The sequence below is a fragment of the Pseudomyrmex gracilis genome, unplaced genomic scaffold (genome assembly GCF_002006095.1).
Source record: "Pseudomyrmex gracilis isolate BER0280 unplaced genomic scaffold, ASM200609v1 scaffold_137, whole genome shotgun sequence".
NCBI classification, from domain to species: Eukaryota; Metazoa; Arthropoda; class Insecta; order Hymenoptera; family Formicidae; genus Pseudomyrmex; species Pseudomyrmex gracilis.
This window is the reverse complement of record NW_018020721.1, coordinates 16,467-40,193: the sequence shown is the minus strand read 5'-3', so window position 1 is coordinate 40,193 and position 23,727 is coordinate 16,467. Positions and strand designations below refer to the sequence as shown.

The 23,727-nt window shown below is 38.8% G+C and overlaps 3 protein-coding genes across 12 annotated transcripts in view; 2 read left to right on the top strand and 1 right to left on the bottom strand.

Annotated features, from left to right (window-relative positions):
- Nucleotides 1-2,346, bottom strand: part of LOC109856900 (adenosylhomocysteinase 2-like) — a 6,611-nt gene extending 4,265 nt beyond the window's left edge. For 2 of the 4 annotated variants that reach the window (XM_020432640.1, XM_020432641.1), the window contains exons 1-2: nt 2,195-2,344; nt 535-582 (exon numbers count right to left, since the gene is read on the bottom strand). In XM_020432640.1, the coding sequence (XP_020288229.1) occupies nt 535-582; nt 2,195-2,296 (150 nt within the window). In that variant the 5' untranslated portion in view covers nt 2,297-2,344. Of the gene's footprint in view, nt 1-534; nt 583-2,194 lie in introns of all 4 variants that reach the window. The other 2 variants (XM_020432643.1, XM_020432642.1) reach the window with 2 other exon arrangements.
- Nucleotides 2,347-2,583: 237 nt separating this feature from the next.
- LOC109856898 (rho GTPase-activating protein 190) lies at nt 2,584-14,472 on the top strand. 7 transcript variants are annotated; one of them, XM_020432630.1, is made up of 24 exons: nt 2,584-2,717; nt 5,064-5,800; nt 5,905-6,815; nt 6,912-7,121; nt 7,321-7,332; nt 7,778-7,964; nt 8,056-8,171; nt 8,248-8,400; nt 8,512-8,750; nt 8,851-9,052; nt 9,142-9,318; nt 9,396-9,647; nt 9,746-9,924; nt 10,031-10,214; nt 10,309-10,517; nt 10,607-11,014; nt 11,118-11,357; nt 11,479-11,667; nt 12,120-12,208; nt 12,295-12,670; nt 12,763-12,894; nt 13,033-13,083; nt 13,166-13,262; nt 13,346-14,472. In XM_020432630.1, the coding sequence occupies exons 2-24, from the start codon at nt 5,630-5,632 to the stop codon at nt 13,542-13,544; spliced, it is 4,983 nt and encodes a 1,660-aa protein (XP_020288219.1). In that variant the 5' UTR covers nt 2,584-2,717; nt 5,064-5,629; the 3' UTR covers nt 13,545-14,472. The 7 variants fall into 7 exon arrangements, with proteins under 7 accessions (XP_020288219.1, XP_020288221.1, XP_020288223.1 ...); XM_020432632.1 differs by lacking the exon at nt 2,584-2,717 and adding an exon at nt 3,496-3,680 and having other exon boundaries at nt 10,327-10,517; XM_020432634.1 differs by lacking the exon at nt 2,584-2,717 and adding an exon at nt 3,496-3,680 and having other exon boundaries at nt 12,156-12,208.
- Nucleotides 14,473-20,347: 5,875 nt separating this feature from the next.
- LOC109856897 (protein disulfide-isomerase A3) lies at nt 20,348-23,047 on the top strand. Its single transcript, XM_020432626.1, has 5 exons — nt 20,348-20,614; nt 21,008-21,239; nt 21,320-21,528; nt 21,601-21,717; nt 21,796-23,047. The coding sequence occupies exons 1-5, from the start codon at nt 20,469-20,471 to the stop codon at nt 22,565-22,567; spliced, it is 1,476 nt and encodes a 491-aa protein (XP_020288215.1). The 5' UTR covers nt 20,348-20,468; the 3' UTR covers nt 22,568-23,047.
- Nucleotides 23,048-23,727: the final 680 nt, after the last annotated feature.

Below are 23,727 nucleotides of genomic sequence, written 5' to 3'. Positions count from 1 at the left end.
CCTTAAGGGCTGCACAACGCATTGAACAGAAAAAAAAAAAAAAAAAAAAAAAAAAAAAAAAAAAACTACAAAATTCAAGAACGCGTATGAAGCTAATTTGTCGTTATGAGTGGTCACACAGATCAATACGGACGATTTGACTTGTCTGATATGCAAAAGAAATTTGTCATTTTGTGTCATCGCGATAATATTATTAATTTTATAAATCACATCTTATTGAATCAAAACTTGGAGACGTCAAAGTTAAGTCCTCCAACAAGGAAGAACGCGACAACAAACAGTTCTCGCAATAAACATGTGCAATCGTCTCATTATTAGTCTGTGTGTTATCTGCTTGATAAGCGAAAATGATAAACTGACAAAATGACAAATCGACACACACACGGTCTTTTTTTTTTTTTTTTTTTTTTTATGGCAAGGAGACAAAAGCAGCCCTGAGGAAAAGTAGCCAAGGATTGATCTATTAGAGGATTATAGGGGAATGTATTTGCGTACAAATACTTTGAGTTTTTATACACATATACTCTTACTTACTAATTTTGTTCTCGGGCCATGAAAGGCATTATTTGATGCCTCTAAGCTCTGAAATCACAACAACCACCATTTCATGATTCAAATGCATCAAGTTGTTCCGCATTACAGTCCGTAGTTTGGTACAAAACTCCCAAAGATTACTCTTTGCGCAAAAACAAACTTTGTGTGGTATGATGAAGTTTTCTTTTCTTTTCTTTTTACGTCTCGACGCGATTAACTCTCGATTTTTTCTCACGTTACACCTTTGTGGAATAAATTTTTCGCAGCAATTTTGTTTATCTTAACAATCTGTCTTTGAAAGATCACGAGCCAATACTCAGGTCAGAGAGAGAGAGAGAGAGAGATGATACAAAATTCTCTAGAAACAAAAATAAACAAATTAGACAGAAATTTCTCTTATTCGCATGCGAATCTTTTTGTATTCCGAGAGAGAAAAATGGTCAAAATACAAAATTTGCGAAGGGATTGGAAAGAGAAACCTCGTATAAAAATCTCGTTTCTCTTTAGACTTCGTGAGTTTTTTTTTTGTTCGAATACAAAATTCACATATAGTGCAAAACGGTGCCAATCCAAAATGTGATGTGTCTTATGAGTGATGCATGAGTGATTGGTACCGAATCTACGGACTACTGGTGTGAATAAATGCACTATGTATATATAAAATAATATGTAAGCGCATCTTGAATAATTCATGAGTAACACTATGTGTGTGTAATTGCATGCATTTGTTTCTCCAAGTGTTAACTATTGTTGTTCCAATTTTCATAGAAAATGCACAGCAGCTTGTTGTTACCGTTAGAACTGTATTCTTATTTGGAACAAAAAAAATGTGCACCGAGGCTTTAAACAATGTCAAATAACGTTAATTACATATTTCTTTTTTTTTTTTCTTTATACATATATAAACAAGATGTTCGTTAGACGTTTATCTCTTCTTCCAAAATAAAAAAAACTGACAAACAAAAGTTTCACTTGCTCCCTCGGCGAATATGACACAAGATATATAATAAATAACAAAAAAAGAGAAAAAATAAAATTAAAAATCCGTCACACTCTGGTCTACGTGTGCGAGAGAAATCTGTCCGAAAATATGTTTCTTCGCACGCGTAAACACAGCAGGCGGCTCTTAAAAAAAAACCAACGCCCATTCATTTGAAGAAAGACATGTCAATTAAAACGACATGTGTCCAATTACATAACAACCACATGTGGTCACAAGACTCGCAAGGGCTGGGCGAGACACAATTTACATACAGAAGAAAAACCCAGGTGAGAGAGGAAACCGATAAGAGAGACCGATGGACAGACAAAAATAGGGAACGGGGAAGGAGAAGTAGGGAGAAGAAAGGGGAGGGAGAGTGAGAGAGAAGGAGAAAGAACGAAAAGAAATATAAATATATAACAGAGAAAGAAGAAAAAAACAATTATAGCAAAATTTCCCCTGTCTATAACCCGGGCGGAATGACAATTGACAGACGGGAGCGCGTTTACACGCGTTTTTCGCGGACTCCGTTAAGCTCGTCGTTAGACTCGATCGCAATAACGGCGGCAAATACGACACTCGTGGCATACAGCTGTCAAATTAGCCGTAAAACGTTGCCGCGAGAACTTGAGACAGTTCGAATTTTTACGTCACGTTCGAGGGCGCGATGCAATTTACCTTTGTAATGGACGCCGGATCGGTGACCGGGCCGTCGGCGAGCATATTTCTCGTCTCTTTTCCGGACAACGTACTGTTCGCTCCATCCCCGCTGTCGGCCATTTTTCGAATGCACGTTCTGTGCAACGCTGCTGTGCGTGCGTGCACGTCCGTCGTGAAATGTTCCGATCGGCCGCCAGGAGTCAGGCGCGCTGACTTGACTAAACTTAGAAGCGGCCAATCGCAATTGAGTAATCTCGATCAGTCACCTGTCACTCGGCGACCCGAAATGCGATTGGCCCGCGACGCTCGGCCAAAGCACAGCTCTAACCTCCTCCTCTCGAGGACTAACCTTTTGGCGTTATAATTACCAGACAAATTATAGTGTACTTATTTTTCGAATCGCTTCCGGAACGATTTAATGACGTCATTTTGATTAAGTGAAGCAATTTGATTGGTCGGCTCGCAAACCGCTCGAAAACGCTAATTAGTTTGAGCGCGAGAGCACGTGCAAGGGAAGAATGAGAACGATGTTTGTCGCAAGGTAAACTTTAAGCGCAACTACGTTTATTGACGATTGCGTGGGTGTTCGTTTTTTGCTCGTTTATTTAAAAAAAAAAAAAAAACAAACAATCAATTGAATATCGCGAGAAATGTATCTCCCTTTAAATGTGATTTTTTCTACAAGATTCTAATTTTTAAAAATTCTGTCTCTCTCTCTATGTCTCTTCCTTTTTAGCGCATCTCGCTGAGATTCTCAGAAGTTCAAGAAAAACCTGAAACTTTTGGAGAGAAGTACTTCCGCACGAAAAAAAAAAAACATCAACGAACGGCTCAAAGCAATCTCGTTGTTAATTTATCTCCGCTGTTGGTTTTCCTTTTTGTTTTTTTTTTTTTGTTTTTGTGGAAAACAACACACAAGTTTTTTTCGCGCTGCGAATTTTCGCGGCGCGCGTTCCGCGAGCGGCGATTACTGCCCGGGTGAAAAACATCGACCGCCGCCGTCGATGCGTGCCCACCCAGCAAAGATGGCTCCTCCACGGGGCGACATTCGGTGTTTGACGTGAAGTTATTTACAACACCTGGGGATCTCGCGCCGTTCACGAGATTGGTGTCAGTCGTCAGATCGTCGATGCGCCGTGGTGCCCGCGTGTGAGATTAAGCGCGTCGTCCCGGCGGTTCCTCATCAATTCAACGTCAACGTCGCGCGTCGCGACGTCGTTGTCGTCGTTGTCGTCGCGCCGCGCCGCGCCGNATTTATCCTCCGCACGTCGTGCCGCGCCGCGCCGCGCCGCGCTGCGCCGAACCGAGCGGAGCCGAGAACGTCCCAGGACGAGAGACCGGCGCTGGAGAAAGAGAACCGGATCAACCGCCAAACAGGAAACCCTTGGTTGCGACATTGGATTTTGACGATCGACAACGAGAGAGAGAGAGAGAGAGAAAGATCGTGTGCGAGATCGGGTGATCCGAGGAGAGACGGCTGTGTTGCGCTTCCCCCTTTACTCAGGTAGTCCATCTCACCCCCGTGTTTTACGTCCGACGACGGCGACGATCCTTTCGTTTTCTCTTCCGTCCTCTCTAATTTTGCACACACCACCGAAATCTCGTGGCCGACGACGACGACGTCGGTTACGGGACAGTGCATATCGATCTAAGCGGCTGTCACGTCGGAGCACCGAGAAACGCGTCTCCATGAGGAGGTGTTTGATCTCGCGCTCAAACACTTTTCGCTTTATTTTTCTTTTTCCCTTTCCAAAAAACCATCACCCGAAGGTGTTACGCGGTCTATTTTTTATTTTTTTTCATCGAAGGAAGTTGCAATTAAATTCAACAGATTGTAAGATCGTATTTTTAAGTAGGCATTTAAGTACTTCGGTTTTTTTTCTATTTATTGCCGTCTGAGTGTATCTCGAGATACGGTATCTACTCGTGCGATTAAAATTAAGAAACGAAATTTTGCAATTTTTTTTACAGCGTCGCCCGACGACGTTCGCACATTTTTATCTGACCTTGTACCTTCTGCACTCTCCTTCACCTTTCGCCTATCTTTTCCTCGCGAGTATAAAAAAAGAAAAAAAAAACGATTACGTTACTCGGATTTAAGTGCGGAAGATTTATGTGTACTCGCGTTCGATTGTCACATCATCTTCGACGATGTTGTTTTCTTTAAATTTCCCCGGAACACACGCGATTATTTCAATCCGCGAATTCGTTTGAGTGTAAAAAAAGAGAAGCTTCGCTTAACGTGCGAACGCATTCGGAAATTTATACGGAAAATCTGCGCCAATCTGTGTTGTTTCCCGCAACCGAAAAAAGAAAAAAAAAAATCCCGGAATCTTCGTCGCGATCAAGTCCAAAAATATACGCACGATGCAGCGATGCGATAATCGCGCGCGCGCGTGTGTGTGTGTGTGTGTGTGTGTTAGAACGCAATCTAATCTTTACCGGATATTATTTTGCTCTAACAACAAAATTTTCGTCGCTCGTAAGAGTCCGACACACACCGAGAATTGCGATACACACCGATTGCAATCTCGCTTTTATTATCGATCTCGCGAGGGATTGAATTTATTCGCGCGGGGAGAGACGCGCGAAGTTTTCTCGCGAAAATTCCATAATTTGCAAGTTAATTAAGCGAAGTTTGTTTGTTGTGAATGGCTCCTTAGTGTGTGAACGCGTGAATCATAGTTGTATTTTAAGAGACACATGGTGTGCGGTGCGAGAGTTGCGGGATAAGAATGTCAACGTGGAGAAGCGTGTGAAATATTGTGTGTGTGTGAACACCATAGATTTTGTTTTGTGCGCGCAATTGTTTATTATAATTGACAGCATCGCAAACAATTTGACAAATTTACATACCACTGCACACGCGTTTTCTTTTCTTTTCCAGATACGCAGTGCCATTCCAAAGAACCATTGCTCACAGCTGTGCTAAACTATAAATGCTATGATTAATTAAAAAAAAATAGTGTATAAGCTCCCGCGTTTCAAGCTCCGTGGTATTTATATATTTCACACAAACAATAACGTAACGATTATATAAAAATCGCGTCTCTATTACCCCGTTAAAGAACTTTTCTTGAGTAGAGTTGTACGAGAGAGAGATAATTTGGAGAGAAAACAAAAAAAAATATCGACTATATATATACATAAACATATGAAAAAAAAAAATATTTATATATGACATTTGTCAATATATATGTTTCAATGCAACCAAGCGAATTGTGATTAAAACTCGTGAGAAATGTTACCAAAGGGAGGTCACGTCAATTTTGTACGCAAAGCTCTAGATCTAAAATAATGACCAATAGTGTGAAAAAGGACGGAACCAAACTGTTTGCACATTTTCTCGTGGCTATGTCCTGAGTGACGCTGGCAAACAAAATCCAAGAGACAGAAGTTCGATTTAACATTTGTTTACAAAACGATATATATATACATTGATTAACATTGAACATGGCGAGAAAAAGTGACAACGCGAAGAGCATAAACGTGGCGGTGGTCGGGCTGTCTGGCACGGAAAAGGACAAGGGACAGGTCGGCGTTGGCAAGTCGTGTCTGTGCAATCGCTTCATGCGTTCCATGAGCGACGACTACAACGTTGAACACATCTCGGTGTTGTCGCAGGTATCCTCCTGTTGTTTGTTTTTTTTTTTCTTACACATTGATTTGTTTTTTCTTCTTGATTAATGATTTCAATGCGCGTGTCGAAAATGCGTGTGTGATTGCAGTCTGACTTCAGCGGACGCGTGGTGAACAACGATCACTTTTTGTATTGGGGCGAGGTGATGAAAACGGCGGAGGACGGGACGGAGTTTCAATTTCAAGTAATAGAGCACACGGAGTTCATCGACGACGCGTCGTTTCAGCCGTTCAAAGGCGGCAAGATGGAACCGTACGCGAAGAGATGCGCGGCCACGAAGATAACGAGCGCGGAAAAGCTCATGTACATTTGCAAGAATCAGTTGGGAATAGAGAAGGAATACGAGCAGAAGGTTCTGCCCGACGGTAAACTTAATATCGACGGATTTCTATGCGTGTTCGATGTGAGTCTTGTGCCAAACAGGGCGATAGAGAAGCAAGTTGAGATTGTGGCGAATATCTTGAACAATTTGATGAAGGCGAAGAAACCGATCGTGCTGGTGACGACGAAGAACGACGACGCGAACGAACAGTTCGTCAAGGAGGCGGAGAAACTGGTGATGCGCAAGGAGTACAAGGGTTCGATTTTGATAATCGAAACCTCGGCGCACGAGAACATCAACGTCGATATGGCTTTTCTAATTCTGGCGCAATTGATCGACAAGACGAAAATGCGCAGCAAAGTAATACCGTTCGCGGAAGCGGCTAGGACGAGGAAGGAGTTGTTGGACGCGTCGACGGAATCGTTGCAGAGATTGATTCGAATACACGTGACCGATTATCGCGCTTTGTGGTCGCAAGCCTCGAAGAAGCTCTCGCAGCTCAAGGAGTTCAACACTTTTGTGGAGCTGTTTGGCATTGAGGCGACACAGAGATTGTTTAGGAGACACATCAAGAAACTGAAGGACGAACAAATAGCAAAAAAGATTCAGGGCTACTTGGATATGCTGCCAGATATACTTCACGAGATTTGCCCCGATATATCGAATTTAATTAACGAGTAAGTTTTAACGCGCCGGTAGTTCGTTTGTTTTTTGGACTTCTCGTGGATTTTGTTTTTTGTTGCGAATCGACTAAACGCGATGACGCTTTGCAGAGAATGGTCGACGGTACAACATTACATAAAGGAGCATCCGGACTTTGACCAATATTTTTACGAGTGTCCCGAGGATATTCCGTGGATTGATTGTGACTTTGGCGAGAACAACGGCACGAAAATTCCTTACGACGTGCTGGAGACTCCTGAGGCGGAGACTGTATTTAAGAATCACATAAACGCTTTAGAACAAGAACAACGACGATTAGAGTGAGTACTCCTGAACGCAAGCTTTAATAACAAATAATTACATTGCAGAAATGAGCTTATTTGTTCGCAAAGAAACGATAGACTTAGCAGTGAACTTGAATCGCGATAATTGTTTATTTCGATTCTAAAAAAAAAGATAATTTTTTACATGCAATTCACTAATGCTTTGCTTTATTCTGGGTGGTGTTTCTTTGCGCAGACTTCCGAAAAGGTAATGTGTTTTTCTTACACTTTGCTTCTATTTGTGTAGGATAAACCGTAAATATTGGAAGTAACAGTTTTTTTTTTATTAATATTCTTTGATAACATTTATACTATATCAATGGTATGCGTGTGTGCATGTGTGTGTGTTCATAAATCAGTAGATTTGAAGTTGCAAATAAAGCGCGCTTGCGAAAATAACATTTTATTGAATCTCTTTTTGTTATTGAAAATTAAAATGTAATAAAATGTTTTTATTACATCAGTGTATTGCGATATATATTGTAGTAAATTATTATTCTTTATAAATATAACATTGTTGTGTTTTTAATAATGCAATATTTAATAAACGTTAGGAAATATTATATTTCTCTGTATTTTATGTTAAATTGTGAAAAGAATTGCGCGTTGAAATATTCTAATTGTTTATTCTAATCGTAATGAATTTCTACCAGGTGGAAGAAGCAATTTAAGCAATTATTAGAGGAAACGGGTTACGTTACACCTGGAAAGCATCTGTCTGAGGTTAGAGTTTTATTCATGGGCAGGGAGTGCTTCGAGGAACTTTCTCATCACGATTGCCAAGAAATTTATGATCAACATCAGAAGGAAATTATTGAAAAAGCAAAACACAATTTTCAAGTACGTCAAAAGTTTTCTCGTGGACATCTTGTTGACATCTTGTCATCACTTCAAGAATTGATTGCGTAATATAATAAGCATCGCGTTACAGGAATTGCTGTTGGAACACGCCGATCTATTTTATCACTTTAAGAGCATAGCTCCATCTGGGACAATTACACAAGACGACATAAAAGAAATCACAGACGCGTTACTAGATGATTTCAGGTACGTACAGAGAGACTGGATTGTATATTTTAAACGTATATAAAAACTACAACTTGTATAACTTCTCCATTTCTAGATACAAAGCGTTAGACAGGTTGGATCAAGACAGAAAGCTGATGCTTTTCCAGCATTTGGGATTCGTGCATTGTCCCATAAGAGAGCACTGTCCCGCTTATCCAAATTGCATGGATGCGCTTATAGAAAGGATACTCGGAACGAAAGCCCACAGGTAAGAAGATTATCATCATCATCGTCATCATTACGTCAAACGAAATTTTATACATTTATAGTGTGTGTGGAAATATTTTATTATAACACAAATCTGAAAACGTTCTAACAGACCTTCCTCGTGGAATCACAGTAGTCAGTGGCAGTTAACGTCGGATAACAATCAATTGAATTTAGTCATACTCGGATGTAACGGACTGAGCGAGGAATTCGCTCGTGAAATAAGAGCACAAACCGAGGACGACGAGGTGGAAATAGATTGTCAGCTTTACACCCTCGGATATCGCATCATAGACGGCGACGTCGGGTTGCCGCACAATTCCTTCACTACCTCGGATTTTATGCCACATGGTGGGTGGTTTTTCTTAAATTTTCTTTTTAACTTGTGTTTTTTTTTTTTTTTTTTTTTTTGTGCAAGAAGTTATTAGCAATCGACATTTCTTCTCCTCAGGCTCATTTTGTATCTACTCGAATGAAGATTCATTTGAATACATTCGATCGTCTTTGGAGAAAACCTTGTTATCGAATCTCGAGCAAGAAGACAGATTGCCATTTCAAGGATTGCCTATTGTAATAATGTTTGTGCCAGAAGCAGGTATCGACGAGATCGAAGCCATTAAGCTCAGGGAAGAGGGACAAAATCTCGCTGACAGGTTGGTAAATCTAATATATATTGAATCATGAATTTGTACGTTTGTCAAAATCATGATAATAATAATCGCGTAATAACGTTTTCGCGCAGTTTGCAGTGTCCGTTTATTGACGTCTCTATAGACGATCTGGAACAAGAGAAGCACAAGAGATTCCCGACTTCGTTGGTGAAGGACGCTCTACAACAACTTATACAATCTATAAATCATAGAGCTGGCTTTTTAAATATTTATCAAAGCGTCATCGAATGTTTGGAGCCTGATATTAGGTAAAAGCCATCAGTCGCAATAACTTGCAATTAAGTTAATTTTTGTTAATTAATTTCTTGGATTTGTGCGATTTCAGAATAATAATGTGTATGTTCTGTGGCGATCCCTATTCGGTTGAGAACGTTCTCGGTCCTTTACTTAATCACCAGTGCTGCTTTCTGAGCGGAGATAGGTCTATAGTTTTAGAAACATTTTTGGGAGAGTGTAAACGTCGAGTCGAGGTCATTATTTCGAGTTTCCACGGAGCGAATGCGTTTAGGGACGAATTAGTGCACGGCTTTATACTCGTCTACTCCACGAAGAGAAAAGCATCTCTTGCTACTCTGAAGTAATCAATGATTTTTTTACATATCGGACAATTTTTTTTAATCAATTATATTTCACGAGTTATCTCTACGTGCGCGCGTTTGTTTTCTCTTTTCTCAGTGCCTTTTCTACGAACATACCAAATCTACCGATACAAATAATGGCTGTGACCGATACCGGAGGCGCGAACGCTTTCTTCAGTAACGATTTGAGTCATCTGCTTATCACAGAGGGAAATGCCATCGCGGACAAATTGGAAGCGCATTTTATGACGTCCGCGTCTAGTTGTCAGCAAAAAAGTAAGATTATCAATTGTACATTTTGGGGAGTCTCAAAAGCAGAGTATCGACAATGCGCAACGAAGAAGAGTACCAATTTTCTCTGATTCTGAAACATATTTTCCAGCTGCATTTTATACGCCCTTTTTCAAAGTGGTGTGGGAGAAAAAACCGGAGATCGAACAGGCGTTTAACATGGAGGAACCGGGAAATTTGAATGACAGTGGCGAAGGCACCTTGGAGTATTCGGCCTTGCACCCGATGCCACCGCCCCGACATGAGAGCTATCATCTTCAAACGCCGGACGATGGGTAACTATTCTAAAAACGACTTTCTAGCACTGAAGCGAACAAACTTCTCTAACGTCTCGATTTCTTTGTGACCCAAAAGTCTAACGTGAAGCAGTATGTCTGTAACTTTTAGAAGCGGCTCCGAGTCGTACGAGCAATTGACACCCGACGGTGATCTGGGCGACACTGGCATGACCGAGCAATTCGCCGATCACAGAGCTACGCCGAGCGACGACAGCGACATTTACAGTCAGGTCGATTTTTATCGAGAAGAGAGAGAAAGAGATCTCATGAAAAACGAAGACATCACGACTAAGTTATCTGGTTGGTAAAAAGCAAGAACTGATTAACCGCTCAGTAACTTTTCGAGATTTTGTTCGTGAAATCTTTTTTCTTTTTTTTTGTTTGCACAGGTTGGGTAAAGGACACGTTCATGCATCAGGACGGAGTTACCAACAATTATTCGCACAGAGCGTTCACGACGGGTCGACGATACATTTCCCAGCCTAAACCGCGACCGAAGGGAAGCAGTCAGACCTTGAAACAGCCCGGAAAGATCAATTTGAAAGAATTTTCCAATGTGACAGACGCGATAGCCCGAATGACGATTGGCGAGAAGGATGAGCACGGTCCGAAACTCATGGGTCACGCTCCTCTGGCCACACCGGAACTGGTGGACCTCGGTTCCGAATACGCGCAAGTCAAGGACGTTGTTCCGAGCATGTACTCGTACGACGGTGACTACATGTACGCCTTGGTGCAGGATTCCATCAGCAACAACAAGTCCAAATTGCGTCACCGACGCGAAAAAGGACAGCCGTGTAAGATATTTAGTCCAAGATAGTTGTTTTTTTTTACTTTAAATTTTATTTAACATATATGTTTATATAATTGATTTGTGTGATATGATACTATATCAAACAGCGTACAGCGATTCCGACTCGGAATGGAGTTCCTTGGAAAGACAAAGAGCGACTGACGTGTTGAGCAAAGGGAATAAGAAACCTTCGTCACACAAACGAATACGCAAGAAACGCACCGCGATACCGGTCGCCACGCCCAAAGTGCCGTCATTGGCCAGCATGGGAAGTGGGGACGGTATAGTCGGTTTGAACTATAACATAAAGGACGATAAGAACTGGCGTGTTGATCTAGCGGACAGAGGTAGATAATGTTGTCCTTTAAAAAATCTGTCGTTTTAAATATTTTGTTAGCGAGTAATTTTTAGTATTTTTAGTTTCTTTTTTTTTTTTTTTTTTTCATATGAGCATGTATTTACTTTTAGTGTCTAGCGAAACACCCGATTCTTCCGAATCGAGCGATCCGGAACACACTTCGAAATCGAGATCGAAACAATACAAATACGCTGCCGTTAGTTTGCGAAAAAGATTTTCTGGAAACTCTCTGCAACAGCAATACTTGCAACATCCGTTTAGCGTGAAACACATGACACAGGAGATGTTTAGCGGTTCCTGTAAGTAATCATGTGTAATGAATTTGAAAAGACATTTGTCGTATAAATAAAGCTGCGTTCAGCATGCGCGCATACATATGTTAATTAACATGTGTGCGTGTGTATCTCTTCTTATGACGTAACAAATCGTTTGTAAATAATTTTCTTCTGGAAGTTGTGTATATCTCTGAATATTCTCTTTTTTCGCGCGTATTTTTGCCCCTAAAAGTAAATTAAAGAACAAATGGAAAAATAAATGAAATATATGTAATTATATTTGTGCAAACTAAATTTTTAATGTGTTATGTGCATGTGTTGATTAAAGAATTTTTTATATAACTTGCATTGAAGCTTCTTAATCAAATGAAAGCTCTTGCTATTTTTATATGAGTTTATTGATCATTTTTTTTTCTATTAAGTTGCGGTACATCTGTGCTTTCTTTATAACTTTGCATGAACTATTGTTATTTTAGCCAAGCAAAGGGGTGAAAATACATTTGGCATTCCAGATGATGAATCAAGCTTAGATGTTTCATCACCACGTGAAATCAATTCTCCTAGTGTAAGTTCCTCACTCATGTGATACGAGCGAATATTGTGCGAGATTGTGCGTGAAAATTAAATTTGTTGTCTCTGTGCTCTCCTTAGTTCGGTATATTGAACAAAAAAGACGGCGATAAATTAACGAGGAAGAAAGACAAGCAAAAAGCGAAGGAGGACGAGAAATTGGAAAAGAGAAGACAAAAGGAGGAAAAACTCAAGAAACACGCCGAGAAGGAAAAGGAGAAGGAGAAGAAGAAACAGGAAAAGATAAAGCAAACTAAGGGCCCGGGAGGAACGCCAGGCTCAAGTCAGTCGCAACCTTTGATTGAGGATTTCGCGCAGAGCGAAACGAATCGGATACCTTTATTCCTCGAGAAGTGCGTGCGGTTTATCGAAGAAGAGGGGCTGGACTCAGAAGGGATTTACAGAGTGCCGGGTAATCGCGCGCATGTCGACCTGCTTTTTCAAAAATTCGAAGAAGGTAACGTGTGTCTTTTTTGCAAAAAACTTATATATTTTAATTCTCGTCATTTCACTTTTTCTAACGCTAACGTTTTCTGCGCTGACACGCAGACGGTAATGTTGACATACGTTCTCTGGACATTCCTGTAAATGCTGTCGCTACAGCCTTGAAAGATTTCTTTTCCAAGAGGCTACCGCCGCTTATCGACAAAGAACGTATGAGCGAACTTGAAGATATATCAGGTAAATTAAAACAAACGTGTACAAATTTCTTAGAGTCATGGGCATTTTTTGTTTGTTTTTTTTTTAACAATTGTTACTAAATTTTGTTTTGTTGTTGTCATGTTTCTGTGAATATATTATTATTTATTTTCATATCAGGTGCACGAGGTATTAGCAAACCTATGTCAGCTACTTGCATGAATATGGAAGGTCAGTGTTCTCTCTCTCTTTTGTTTTTATTTCACATTACATGCATAAAACGTCAAATAACACTAAATTTAAATAATTGCAGACCGAAGCGGTAGATTGTTAGCTCTGCGCTTAATGCTCAACAAATTAAATCCCGTGAATTTCGATGTTCTTAAGTTTATCTTTCAACACTTCGTGAAGTAAGCTCATAACAAAATAATATTTCTCAAATTTAACTGTTTCTTCTCACACATATTTTTATATTAAATTTCCTATGATTTAGGGTTGCGGAGAATTGCAAACTCAACAGCATGGACAGCAAAAATCTAGCTATCTGTTGGTGGCCTACGTTATTACCGATTGAATTTAACGATCTTGGTCGATTCGAGGCTATGAGGCCGTATCTGGAAGACGTGGTTCAGACAATGATCGATCAATATCCTTTCCTGTTCTGCGGTGAGGACGCCGTTGTGATGGTGTAGTGACGGAACACGCTGTCGTGCGAAGTGCGTGGCGGTCTCAGCGGCTGTGCGACGAGGGAGGAGGGAGCACAGCTTTTGCGGAACAAAAGCGGTAGGAGTGGCGCGTTGTCGACATCTCGCAATATCATGTCAGGCTATAATTCGGTATGGAATTTTTTTTTATGTACATCCGGTTGGACGCGAACAATTGGTCTCACTATATATATATATATAGTTTACATTAATAATAAAACTTCGCTTTAGCGCACTTTCTCGTAATTACGACTTAACGTAGATTATTCTGCGCAAGATGAAACGACCTTAACAAACCGAACAAAGCGTTTATTTAAGTCCTCGTCTCATTCAGGTTGATTATTTTTTTGAAAAACGCGTGTGAGACATAAGAGCAAGACGTTTCTCTGCTGAATGATCGCTCGATCGACGGTCCTAAGATGTGTTTGTTTCGCACGTGCGGATCAGATAATAATGCAAGAGTTAGTAAGCATTAATGTGTCATAACAGTATGCATGTTGAATGTATCCAGAGCGATGTATTTATTGATATTGTGTTTAGGGATACGTATAAGAGATTCGCGCGTTCGCGCGCGATGATTCGATAATAGCGATTAGCTTTATCTAGGATAAGAAAGTAAGTATCGATGTTACTTTGTTTTTCGCTTCTTTTTCGCCCTCCCTCCCGGATTTTCTTTCCGTTCTCTCTTTCTGTGTCTTATTATCCGCATCCACACAAAGGACGAAGGTGCTGAAAAATAATTTTTTTATTTACGTACGGTCTCGTTAAAGAGATCCATATTAGTGTAATCTATAAAGAAGGGGATTTTATATAGTCCACACACGTATTTATGAAAAAAGAAAAAAAAAACGAAACGTGTAACGAACATAATTACGTCGCATAATATCTATATACGTTAAAAAAAAAAAAAAAAAAATAGCAACGATATCAAAAAGATTTTTCCTCAACTTCGGTAGCTGCTGACGCACGCGATCATCCGCCTGTCTCTCTCGAGAATGTAATTATTTAATTTCGCATATCTCGGTGTAGATTTATCTTGCGGAAGGTTTTAAATATAAATTTTACGAGAGAGAGATCGTTCCCACGATCTCTCTCTCTCTCTCTCTCTCTATCGTAATTATTACCGATTTTATCATAGCAGGGTCTGAAGGAGCGAGCTCAAACGACGATTCGTACATATATATTTATTCCGTCTAAAGGGACACGAGAGACAATTGAAGAAAAAAAAAACGCAAGTAACATAATTATTAATATTGCACAACGTCTCGACAAATAGCGGTTAATAAGCGAGAGAGAAAAAAAAACAAACAATTGACGATAGGCGTATAAAAGAGAGAACGCAAATTCAAAGCAAAGATTCACGCACACAAATACGCATAAAGAGAGTTTCGAATCGCGAAACCCCGCATTACCGCATTAAGAAGTATTTAGAAACTGCGAACAATATTAAGATTTTTTAAAGTAAATGTGTATATAAAAATTAACAAAAAAAAAAAAAAATTTAACGATTTAAAAAATACGTAGTTTGTAACGCGAGAGAGAAAAATTCATAGGGACTTTTTCAAAAGATGAAAAAAAAAAAAAAAAAAAAAAAGACCGTTTTACGCAAGAATTCTGACGTTTTTGTTTTGTATTTTTTACAAAACGCAAAAAGTGATCGATTCGATGTCACGCTTCGAGTTTTAGAGCGCCGTTTCGGTTCTCGCAACAGGAAAAGGAGAACGTGCGTTTAATTTCGTTTATATAATACGCACAGCATAAAAGCCACCACAGTTCATCTCTTTAAGTCGTCGTTTAAGTTTACAAACAAGCGCTTCGAATTCGCACAAAAAATCATGAAATAAAGTAGAACCGTTTTTTTGTAGGTGTGCCATAACGTAATTCAGTGTTAAATGATCGTAATGCCTTTCGGTGGCTCAACATTCGAAAGTAAACAAGCGCGTCTCAATGTCACCACCGGTGGTAACATTCGCGATCGTGGTGAGTTGCCGAGAGATAAACTTGATATCGCCTCTAAGTGTCAGAGCCAATATGAAATAAGTGAAAAAAAAAAAAAAAAAAAAAAAGAAAGAAGCGACATCACACTTTTGTAACCCGAAGATTAACTGCAAGCATTCCCGTAAAGAATTATATATATAAATAAATATATATATATATATATATCGATGTTATTTTGATTTCGCGAGGAGCGCGCGTTTTCGATCGCATCGAATCCGCGCAATCTCAGATAGATTCTCGAAAGTAAAACAAAACGAAGAAGGGAGTGGGTTACAGATATCTCGCTCGAGACACAAGGAGTCGTCGTGAGAAAACGCGCGTCTCGCGAAAGCTGAATTCTGGTATTTGCAAGGAAATGTAATAACACACAATATTTCTACGATTGACGCATCGCGAAGACAAGAAAAAAAAAAAAAAAAAGAAAAAAAAAGAACGGATCGTACATTCCCATTTAGTCGTAAAAATTAGATTTTATACATTCGTACGTAACGTAATTGTAATAATGTTTCTTAATAAGATGGAAAAGATGTCGATGTTTTACGTGCGGAATTTTGACGCAGCGATGCGAAAGATCTGTTTGGCGACGTGTGAACTCGTGTGTGATGCCGGATGTGATGTCGACGAACTTGAGAACGCTCGCTTAGGACATGTGTTTCATACAAATATTATAAATACACACACACAAACACAAACACACACATTGCACAGGGTGTTTATAGACAAAATAAAAATTCATGTACGTATCGTATGTGTACGTAAAAATATTATTGAGTCAATAGTTCGTTGCAGCTTTTTTAGATCTGACGAATGACATTTGTGATTGACGTTCAGTTTAAAAAAAAAAAACACCTTGTGTGTATGCACTTTTATATTACTTATTTTATCTGTTTTTTTTTTTTTTTTTAATGTATATTTAACTGACAATTGAGTTGCGACACTCTTAAGAATGTATCTCCCACACGTAATGTCCTCCTCAAGACAGAATCTACAATTAAATTTGTAAATTTTATTTTTTATTTAAGCGAACTAATATTGTATCTAATATTGTAAGCAATTGAAGAGTTCAAAGCGAATTGTTCAGATCAACAATCTTGAAATCTTTTGCAAAACTGAGAAAATTAGATTTGATAAAAACATATATTTTCTTTTTTATATTCGTGATTATATTTTTCAACACGCAATTCGCATGAATGCGAATTTAATTTTCTTTCGGATCTCACGCGTACTTGAATATTTTAATCGATCAAGTACCGTCAAGTACATTTTTGTTAGATTGTATTACTTATCATAAGTTTTGTTTTTCAACAAGTAAAATAACGTGTCAATGTGGCGAAACGAATTCTTCATTTGCGGTTTTCCGAATTTTGTTTTCTCGTCGTGAATTCTCGCAAATGTAACTAGTAAGCAATAACGAAGAAACGAATCTAGCGAGTAAGTACTCGAGGAAGTATTCGACGCGCATGAATAATCCGAGCGCGAGATCACCAAACACGTTTACATGATCACGCGCGTCAATCATCATCATCATCATTATTCCCGAAACACGTATCCATCGAACGTCTTCTCTGGAGCCTAAAGGAGATTAAAAAAAAAAAAATCCAAAAAAAAAAAGAAAAAAAAATCACTTTTCTACGATACGTCCGTTAAGGTTTCCGCTTGTCTCTTCTCGCTGTTTGAGGACGGACAGATGGTGACCAACCATCCCGTCGAATAAATAAAATCCTTACATTCGTAGCCTGTGATAAGACGTAGGCGAATGGATCTTGTTTCTCTTTAATTTATGAAGCATCGGCTGATGTACGAATGTATTATAGTTGTACAGTTGCATCGGGATGATGTGTATTATAAAGCGCCCGCTTTCTTTGATGCGTTTGCTCTACCTTTTTTTTTTTTTTTTTCTTTGCGTTTCTTCCTCTCATCATTTGTCATATCAATGTTTCTCGTGAGCTTTCCTCGCACTCGCACACGCACACACACACATTTACACGTACACAAATCTTGATTATTTCTCAAAATACTGTGCGAGCATCCTCAAAAACGTACACGCGATGAATCGTGAAGAAATGTAGGAAACGTTATACGAAAGTATAAATTTTCGATTATTACATTTCTCTATAACTGTTAATTCGTTATCTTAGCGACAAGAGTCTCTTTGTTTGACTGACATACGAAGTGAGATCTCAATTTTTGCGAGTCGAAACCCGGAAAAAAATGGATTAGATCTAACTTAATTGAATTTAACGAGATAAAAAAAAAATGAAAAAATAGATCTAATTAGATCCAAATTAAATCTAAATAGATATAAAGTAGATCTAAATAAATATAAGTAGATCTATGTAAATTTACACTTTTATATGTTATTTAAGTCTATTTTGTAGATCTACTCAGATTTACTTAGATTTAAACAGATCTGAACACAGATCTGTTTAATATGTTATATATTATCTGTTTATATATTATATTAGATCTGAGACGATCTAATATAATATATAACGATCTAAATAATAGATTTGAGTATCAAATACTCAGAGAATCAAAAGTAGATTTAATATAATAAATAAAAGTGTGTAAATTTATACATAGATTTACTCTTACATCTATTTAGATTTATTTTATATTTATTTAGATCTACTTTATATCCATTTAGATTTAATTTAGATCTAATTAGGTCTATTTTTTTCATTTTTTATTTTTATCTCGTTAAATTTTAATTAGATCTAATCCATTTTTTCTCAGGAATATTTAAGCTGATTTCGTCCATAAATGCTAATTTAACCGCACTGCGATATTTTATACCGTCACCTTTTTTGATAACGAAATAAAATACAAGCTAATTTTTAAAACATTATATTTTTGTATTTATTTTCTAATATGCATTTTGTATTTATTTTCTAATATACATACGTATATATGTATTATTTTTTTGTAACTTGAGGTTTTTTATGATAATTCTCTCTCTCTTCGGACTTTTTTATCTCTCCCGCGGCTACTACATTTCTTCATTGGAATGTGAACCTAACTGGCGGCGTGAGTGCTTCGAAAACATGGATTTAATGATGATAGTGAGATGTTTATGTGTCAAGAAATGTGCAAATTAATTAACGAGCCTCGTCAAAAAGAATCGATAACAATATAAAATACGCAATATCTCACAGCACATTTACCACACACTTTTTCAATTAATTCGAGAAAGAACTTTGATGACCAATTTCAAAATAATATGTCGCAAAATATAAATTAAATTATCTTAAACGCTCTTCGTGTGTAATTTTCTTCTCTCTCAATTAAACATTTATCTTGAAAAGAGAAATAAACCACGTGATGCAACTGAAAAAGATTCAGTTGATAATTTGATGTGATTGATTGTGAAGAAATAATATTTACATCCGATCAACAATTGGAACAACGTGTTGCTCGCAAAGTATCGGAGGAAAACTTGTCAAAAACCCGCTTCTCTAGCGCGAATTCGCTGATTCTTCAGAATTTTATTATACGGACGTACTCCCACCCTTGCTCTTACTCTCTCTTTCGCTTCCATTTCCTTTTCTTTACACAAATACGTTCGTCTTTTCTCCCTATAAATTACGCGTTTATGAATGTCGTCGTTTACATAATGTAACAATGTTTGTAAATAATCAGTATATATTAATTATATATAAATATATAAATTATATATATGGCGCGTGTGTGTACGCACGTAACACACACACACACACACACACGTGTATGTTGTGTACGCGTGTACATACGCGCGTATACACGTAAATGGACGGAACCTGTCTTCGTTGTATCGATAATCTTATATCAGACTTGTATATGAACAGAGGGACTTTTGATTATTAAAAGTTTCCTAGATTAAAAAGAACAAACCAACGAATTTTCTCTTTTACCAATACCGTTGTATATAAATTAGAGATTACTGCCACATTTTAGATAAGCCGCGCGCGGATACATACATATATATATATATATATAGAATTATTACTGCCATAAACGACTGCATTTATACAATATACAAAATGTGTATCTCTCTTTCCCAATATATACGTTTGATCGATCTAAAAAAAAAAATATATATATATTACCCCAGAGGTTTTTTAAAAACTTTTTGGCTGTAAAGTATTAAAATAAAACCACGTGTGCGTTTTCAATTGGCAAGCATCTTCACAAGCCGGTGAGTAACCGGCAAAAAGCCGCTTTTGGAGTCCGACAAATATACAACACGCACGAAGTCGCCCACAGCCTTGTGTTCTCCCACCGAAAACACGTTGCCGACCGTCCTGGAAGTACGTATACCTGGTGACTTGAAAGACACGAATGTTAAGCGCAATGAAGAGCGCAACTTTGGGATCTTGCAACAATTTACAGCGATAATTTTTCAGCGTTAATTGATATCGGGTTTCCTCGGTTCTACGCGATGCTTTTGCTCGCCGAACAACTTGGTCATTTAAACGCTTAGCCATTTAAAAAATATGGTTATACTACCTTCGAAGATAAATTCGGCCTTGTCAAGTCTTTTAACTTCAATTTCTAATCTAGATTAAGATCTCGAATAAATTTTTGTCAGAAGAAGATCGATATTAAATAAGCAAGAGTCTCGCTGGCAGAGTCCGTGAGCAAGTTTAGTAAGCCGAACAATTAGATTTATGTTGTGCTAATATACGACAGACGACTTCGGTTATTTTCCGAACACCAAGTAGACCCACGCGCGCTGGTGGGAGACCGATCGACCAATCAGTGTGCGACAACACTTCGCTCCGGTCGCGTCGGATACTGTAAATCGTGTTGTCGGCTGTGAAAGAGCCACGTCCGCGAGATTAAACGGAACGGCGACAGGAAGATCGCGACTGGACTGGAGATAAGGCAGAGTTACTTGTGACCCGCGGAGTGAGATCACGTACCGTCATCGCGAAGATGCTGCGAAGGTGCCTGGTTGTTCTACCGCTGCTTTTGCTCGGTGCTCTCGCCGACGAGAAGGATGTCCTGGAGCTCACAGACAAAACCTTTGACGTCGAGCTCGAGCGTCACGAGAACACCCTCGTCATGTTTTACGCACCATGGTGAGAAAAAAGACCTTCTCCCATGCACAGAGCCTAGCGCTATGGTTGCGCTTATATTGCACTTGCGCGATAAAACGGTTTATTTGGAATTTTGAACATTAAACAAAAAAAAAAAAAGGAGTAACTGCAACGCTATAAATTGTTCGCGAAGCAAGAACAAAAAGTAAGACAAAAATACGTAAGAAACCGGAGCACAGTCTCTTATCACTCTTTTGTGATAAAATCGACTTGTATTAGTTATCGCCAAAAAGCCTCTTATCTTTAGTTTACCGGAATACCGGAGATGATATTTTCAAATCACGAGTTTTTGAGAGATCGCAGTCTTTATTTTCCGAATGAAGAGAATTGCAATAATTTTATTTGAGTTTAATAGAATGTTTATTTTATTGCCAGGTGTGGGCATTGTAAACGCCTGAAACCAGAATATGCCAAGGCGGCAGAGCTGCTCATAGGTAACGATCCACCTATTACACTGGCCAAGGTCGATTGTACAGAATCTGGAAAAGAAACCTGCAACAAGTATTCCGTTAGCGGTTACCCGACACTGAAGATCTTCGAAGGTAATGAGCTGAGGTCTGACTATAATGGTCCAAGAGAGGCACAGGGTATTGTTAAGTACATGAAGGTAATATTCTATATATTTCATGTTTTTGTCAGAAAACAATTCGTGGCACAGCTGTTATTCATGACTGGTTTTTATTTTAGGCTCAAGTAGGACCAGCATCTAAAGAATTAACTAGTGTAGATGCCCACAAGACGTTCTTGGGGGCAGATGATGTTAGTGTAATAGGTTATTTTGAAAAGGATGATTCTCCTTTGGCCGCAGCTTTCCACACAGTCTCTAAAAAACTCAGAGAGAAAGTCAGATTTGCCCACACTTCGTTGAAAGAACTTTTGGACAAGGTGTCCCAGAAGTAAGTATCTTAATGTGATAAAAGAAGACAATATTGATTGTAACATATATTTATGCATATATCTTGTTTCAGAAATGCTATTGTTCTTTACCGACCAAAGATACTTCACAACAAATTCGAGGATAACAGTGTAGTGTACAAAGGTAGCGATTCTATCAGTGACGTGAACGAATTCATCAGTAAGAATTAGTAAGTTTTGATCTTTCTTTTTTCAAATTTCACGATCGACTATCAGAATCACTATATGGTGTTAATTTTGTCTTGCAGTCATGGTATTGCTGGCGTTCGTACTCGCGACAACGCGCAAGACTTCAAGAATCCTCTTGTTGTTGCCTATTACAACGTGGATTACGTGAAGAATGCCAAAGGCACGAATTACTGGCGTAATAGAATCATCAAGGTTGCCAAAGACTTCCCTGAATTCAATTTCGCCGTAGCTTCCAAGGATGACTTCCAACACGAACTGAACGACTTCGGCATTGATTACGCGAAAGGCGACAAGCCGGTTGTTTTAGCTCGAGATGACAAGAACCAGAAGTTTGTTCTCAAAGACTTTTCTCTGGATGAATTTGAAGCGTTCCTGAAGGATCTGCAAGCTGGCACTTTAGAACCGTATCTCAAGTCCGAACCGATTCCGGAGAGCAACACGGGTAACGTGAAGGTTGCGGTAGCCAAGAACTTCGATGAGGTGGTAATTAACAACGGCAAGGATACGTTAATCGAGTTCTACGCGCCGTGGTGCGGTCACTGCAAGAAACTGGCACCAGTATACGACGAGTTGGGCGAGAAGCTGGCCGATGAGGACGTCGATATCGTCAAGATGGACGCTACGGCAAATGACGTCCCGGCTCCGTACGAAGTACGCGGCTTCCCTACTCTTTACTGGGCGCCCAAGGACGCGAAGGACAATCCGGTCAAGTACGAAGGCGGTCGTGAGCTCGAAGACTTCATCAAGTACATCGCCAAGCACGCCACCAATCAGCTCAAGGCCTACGATCGCAGCGGCAGCTCAGTCAAACCCAGAACCGATGAGTTGTAAGATACAGCAAAGTTCGATCCTAGAATTTCTATTATGTAAGACTCAACACAATCTGGGAGTTTTTTCCTCAAGTAATAACAACACACACAAGGATGTGCAGAAGATAAAATATTAAGAGTGCAAATGCAAGGAGAGATGAGGCGTTTTTTTGCAATAATAATAAGTGAAAAGTGAAGAATGTTCGGATGTCTTGGTGGATGTCTTTTTTTAGAGTATAGGATTATCTACATGTATATCATACACTTTGTAATTGATTACAAATACAAGTGAGACGCTGTAATAAAGCGTGCAGAACTGATTTCCTCAATTTTCCGATAATAACAACAACAATATGCTTTCCGCGTGTTTAAGGAATTATTACAGATTATACAGAAAGCAACAACGCTCCATTCCATTTTACGTGTTTCGATTTACCCTAAGAGACAGCAACTTTTGTTTGTACACAAAAAAATAAAAAATAAATTGTTTTATACAAAATTACCCAAGATCGTTCAATTGTTTTCTTTCTCTTTCCTTTCAAGACCTCTAATGGAAACTAAATGGGGATCGTTCTGGTAGCAGAGCCGAGTCGTATCGTATCATAAGAAATGTTTATTGTTAGTTACAATTTAAATGTATACGCGTGTACGTGTGTGTGTGTGTGTGTGTGTCATATCTTTCGTTTAAGTTTAATCGTACAGTCTTACATACAAAAGCTAGAGTTAGAGTTATACAGTTGGTAGAGAAAAGAGCTGTGTGTGAAAAAAACGGATTTTCGAGATCGACGAGATTTCTCTTCTCTGATTGTGAGGAAAAAAATGAGTCACAGACAGGAACCTTCCTTCCTCTTAGATATTTTCGTCGCGTAACAAATATTAGTCGACATTTACTTTTACAGGAGAAGACAATAAATTTGATTCGAGCTTCCTGTTTTAATATGTGAGATGTATGCATACATGCACATGCCACGTACACCATCAAGTTCGTTGAAAAAATAACGCAACTCATTATCGAATACTTATTTATCATGTACGGAGCATGTTCTCTGTGTGTGTGCGTGTGCGTGTGTTTATTTTTTCACGTCCTTGTTTTTATATAATTTTCCGCGTAACAGAACGAGTACGTGTACGTGGTTACATACGTGTGCGAGTGTATATTTTTTTTCAGAGAAAAAAAAACGG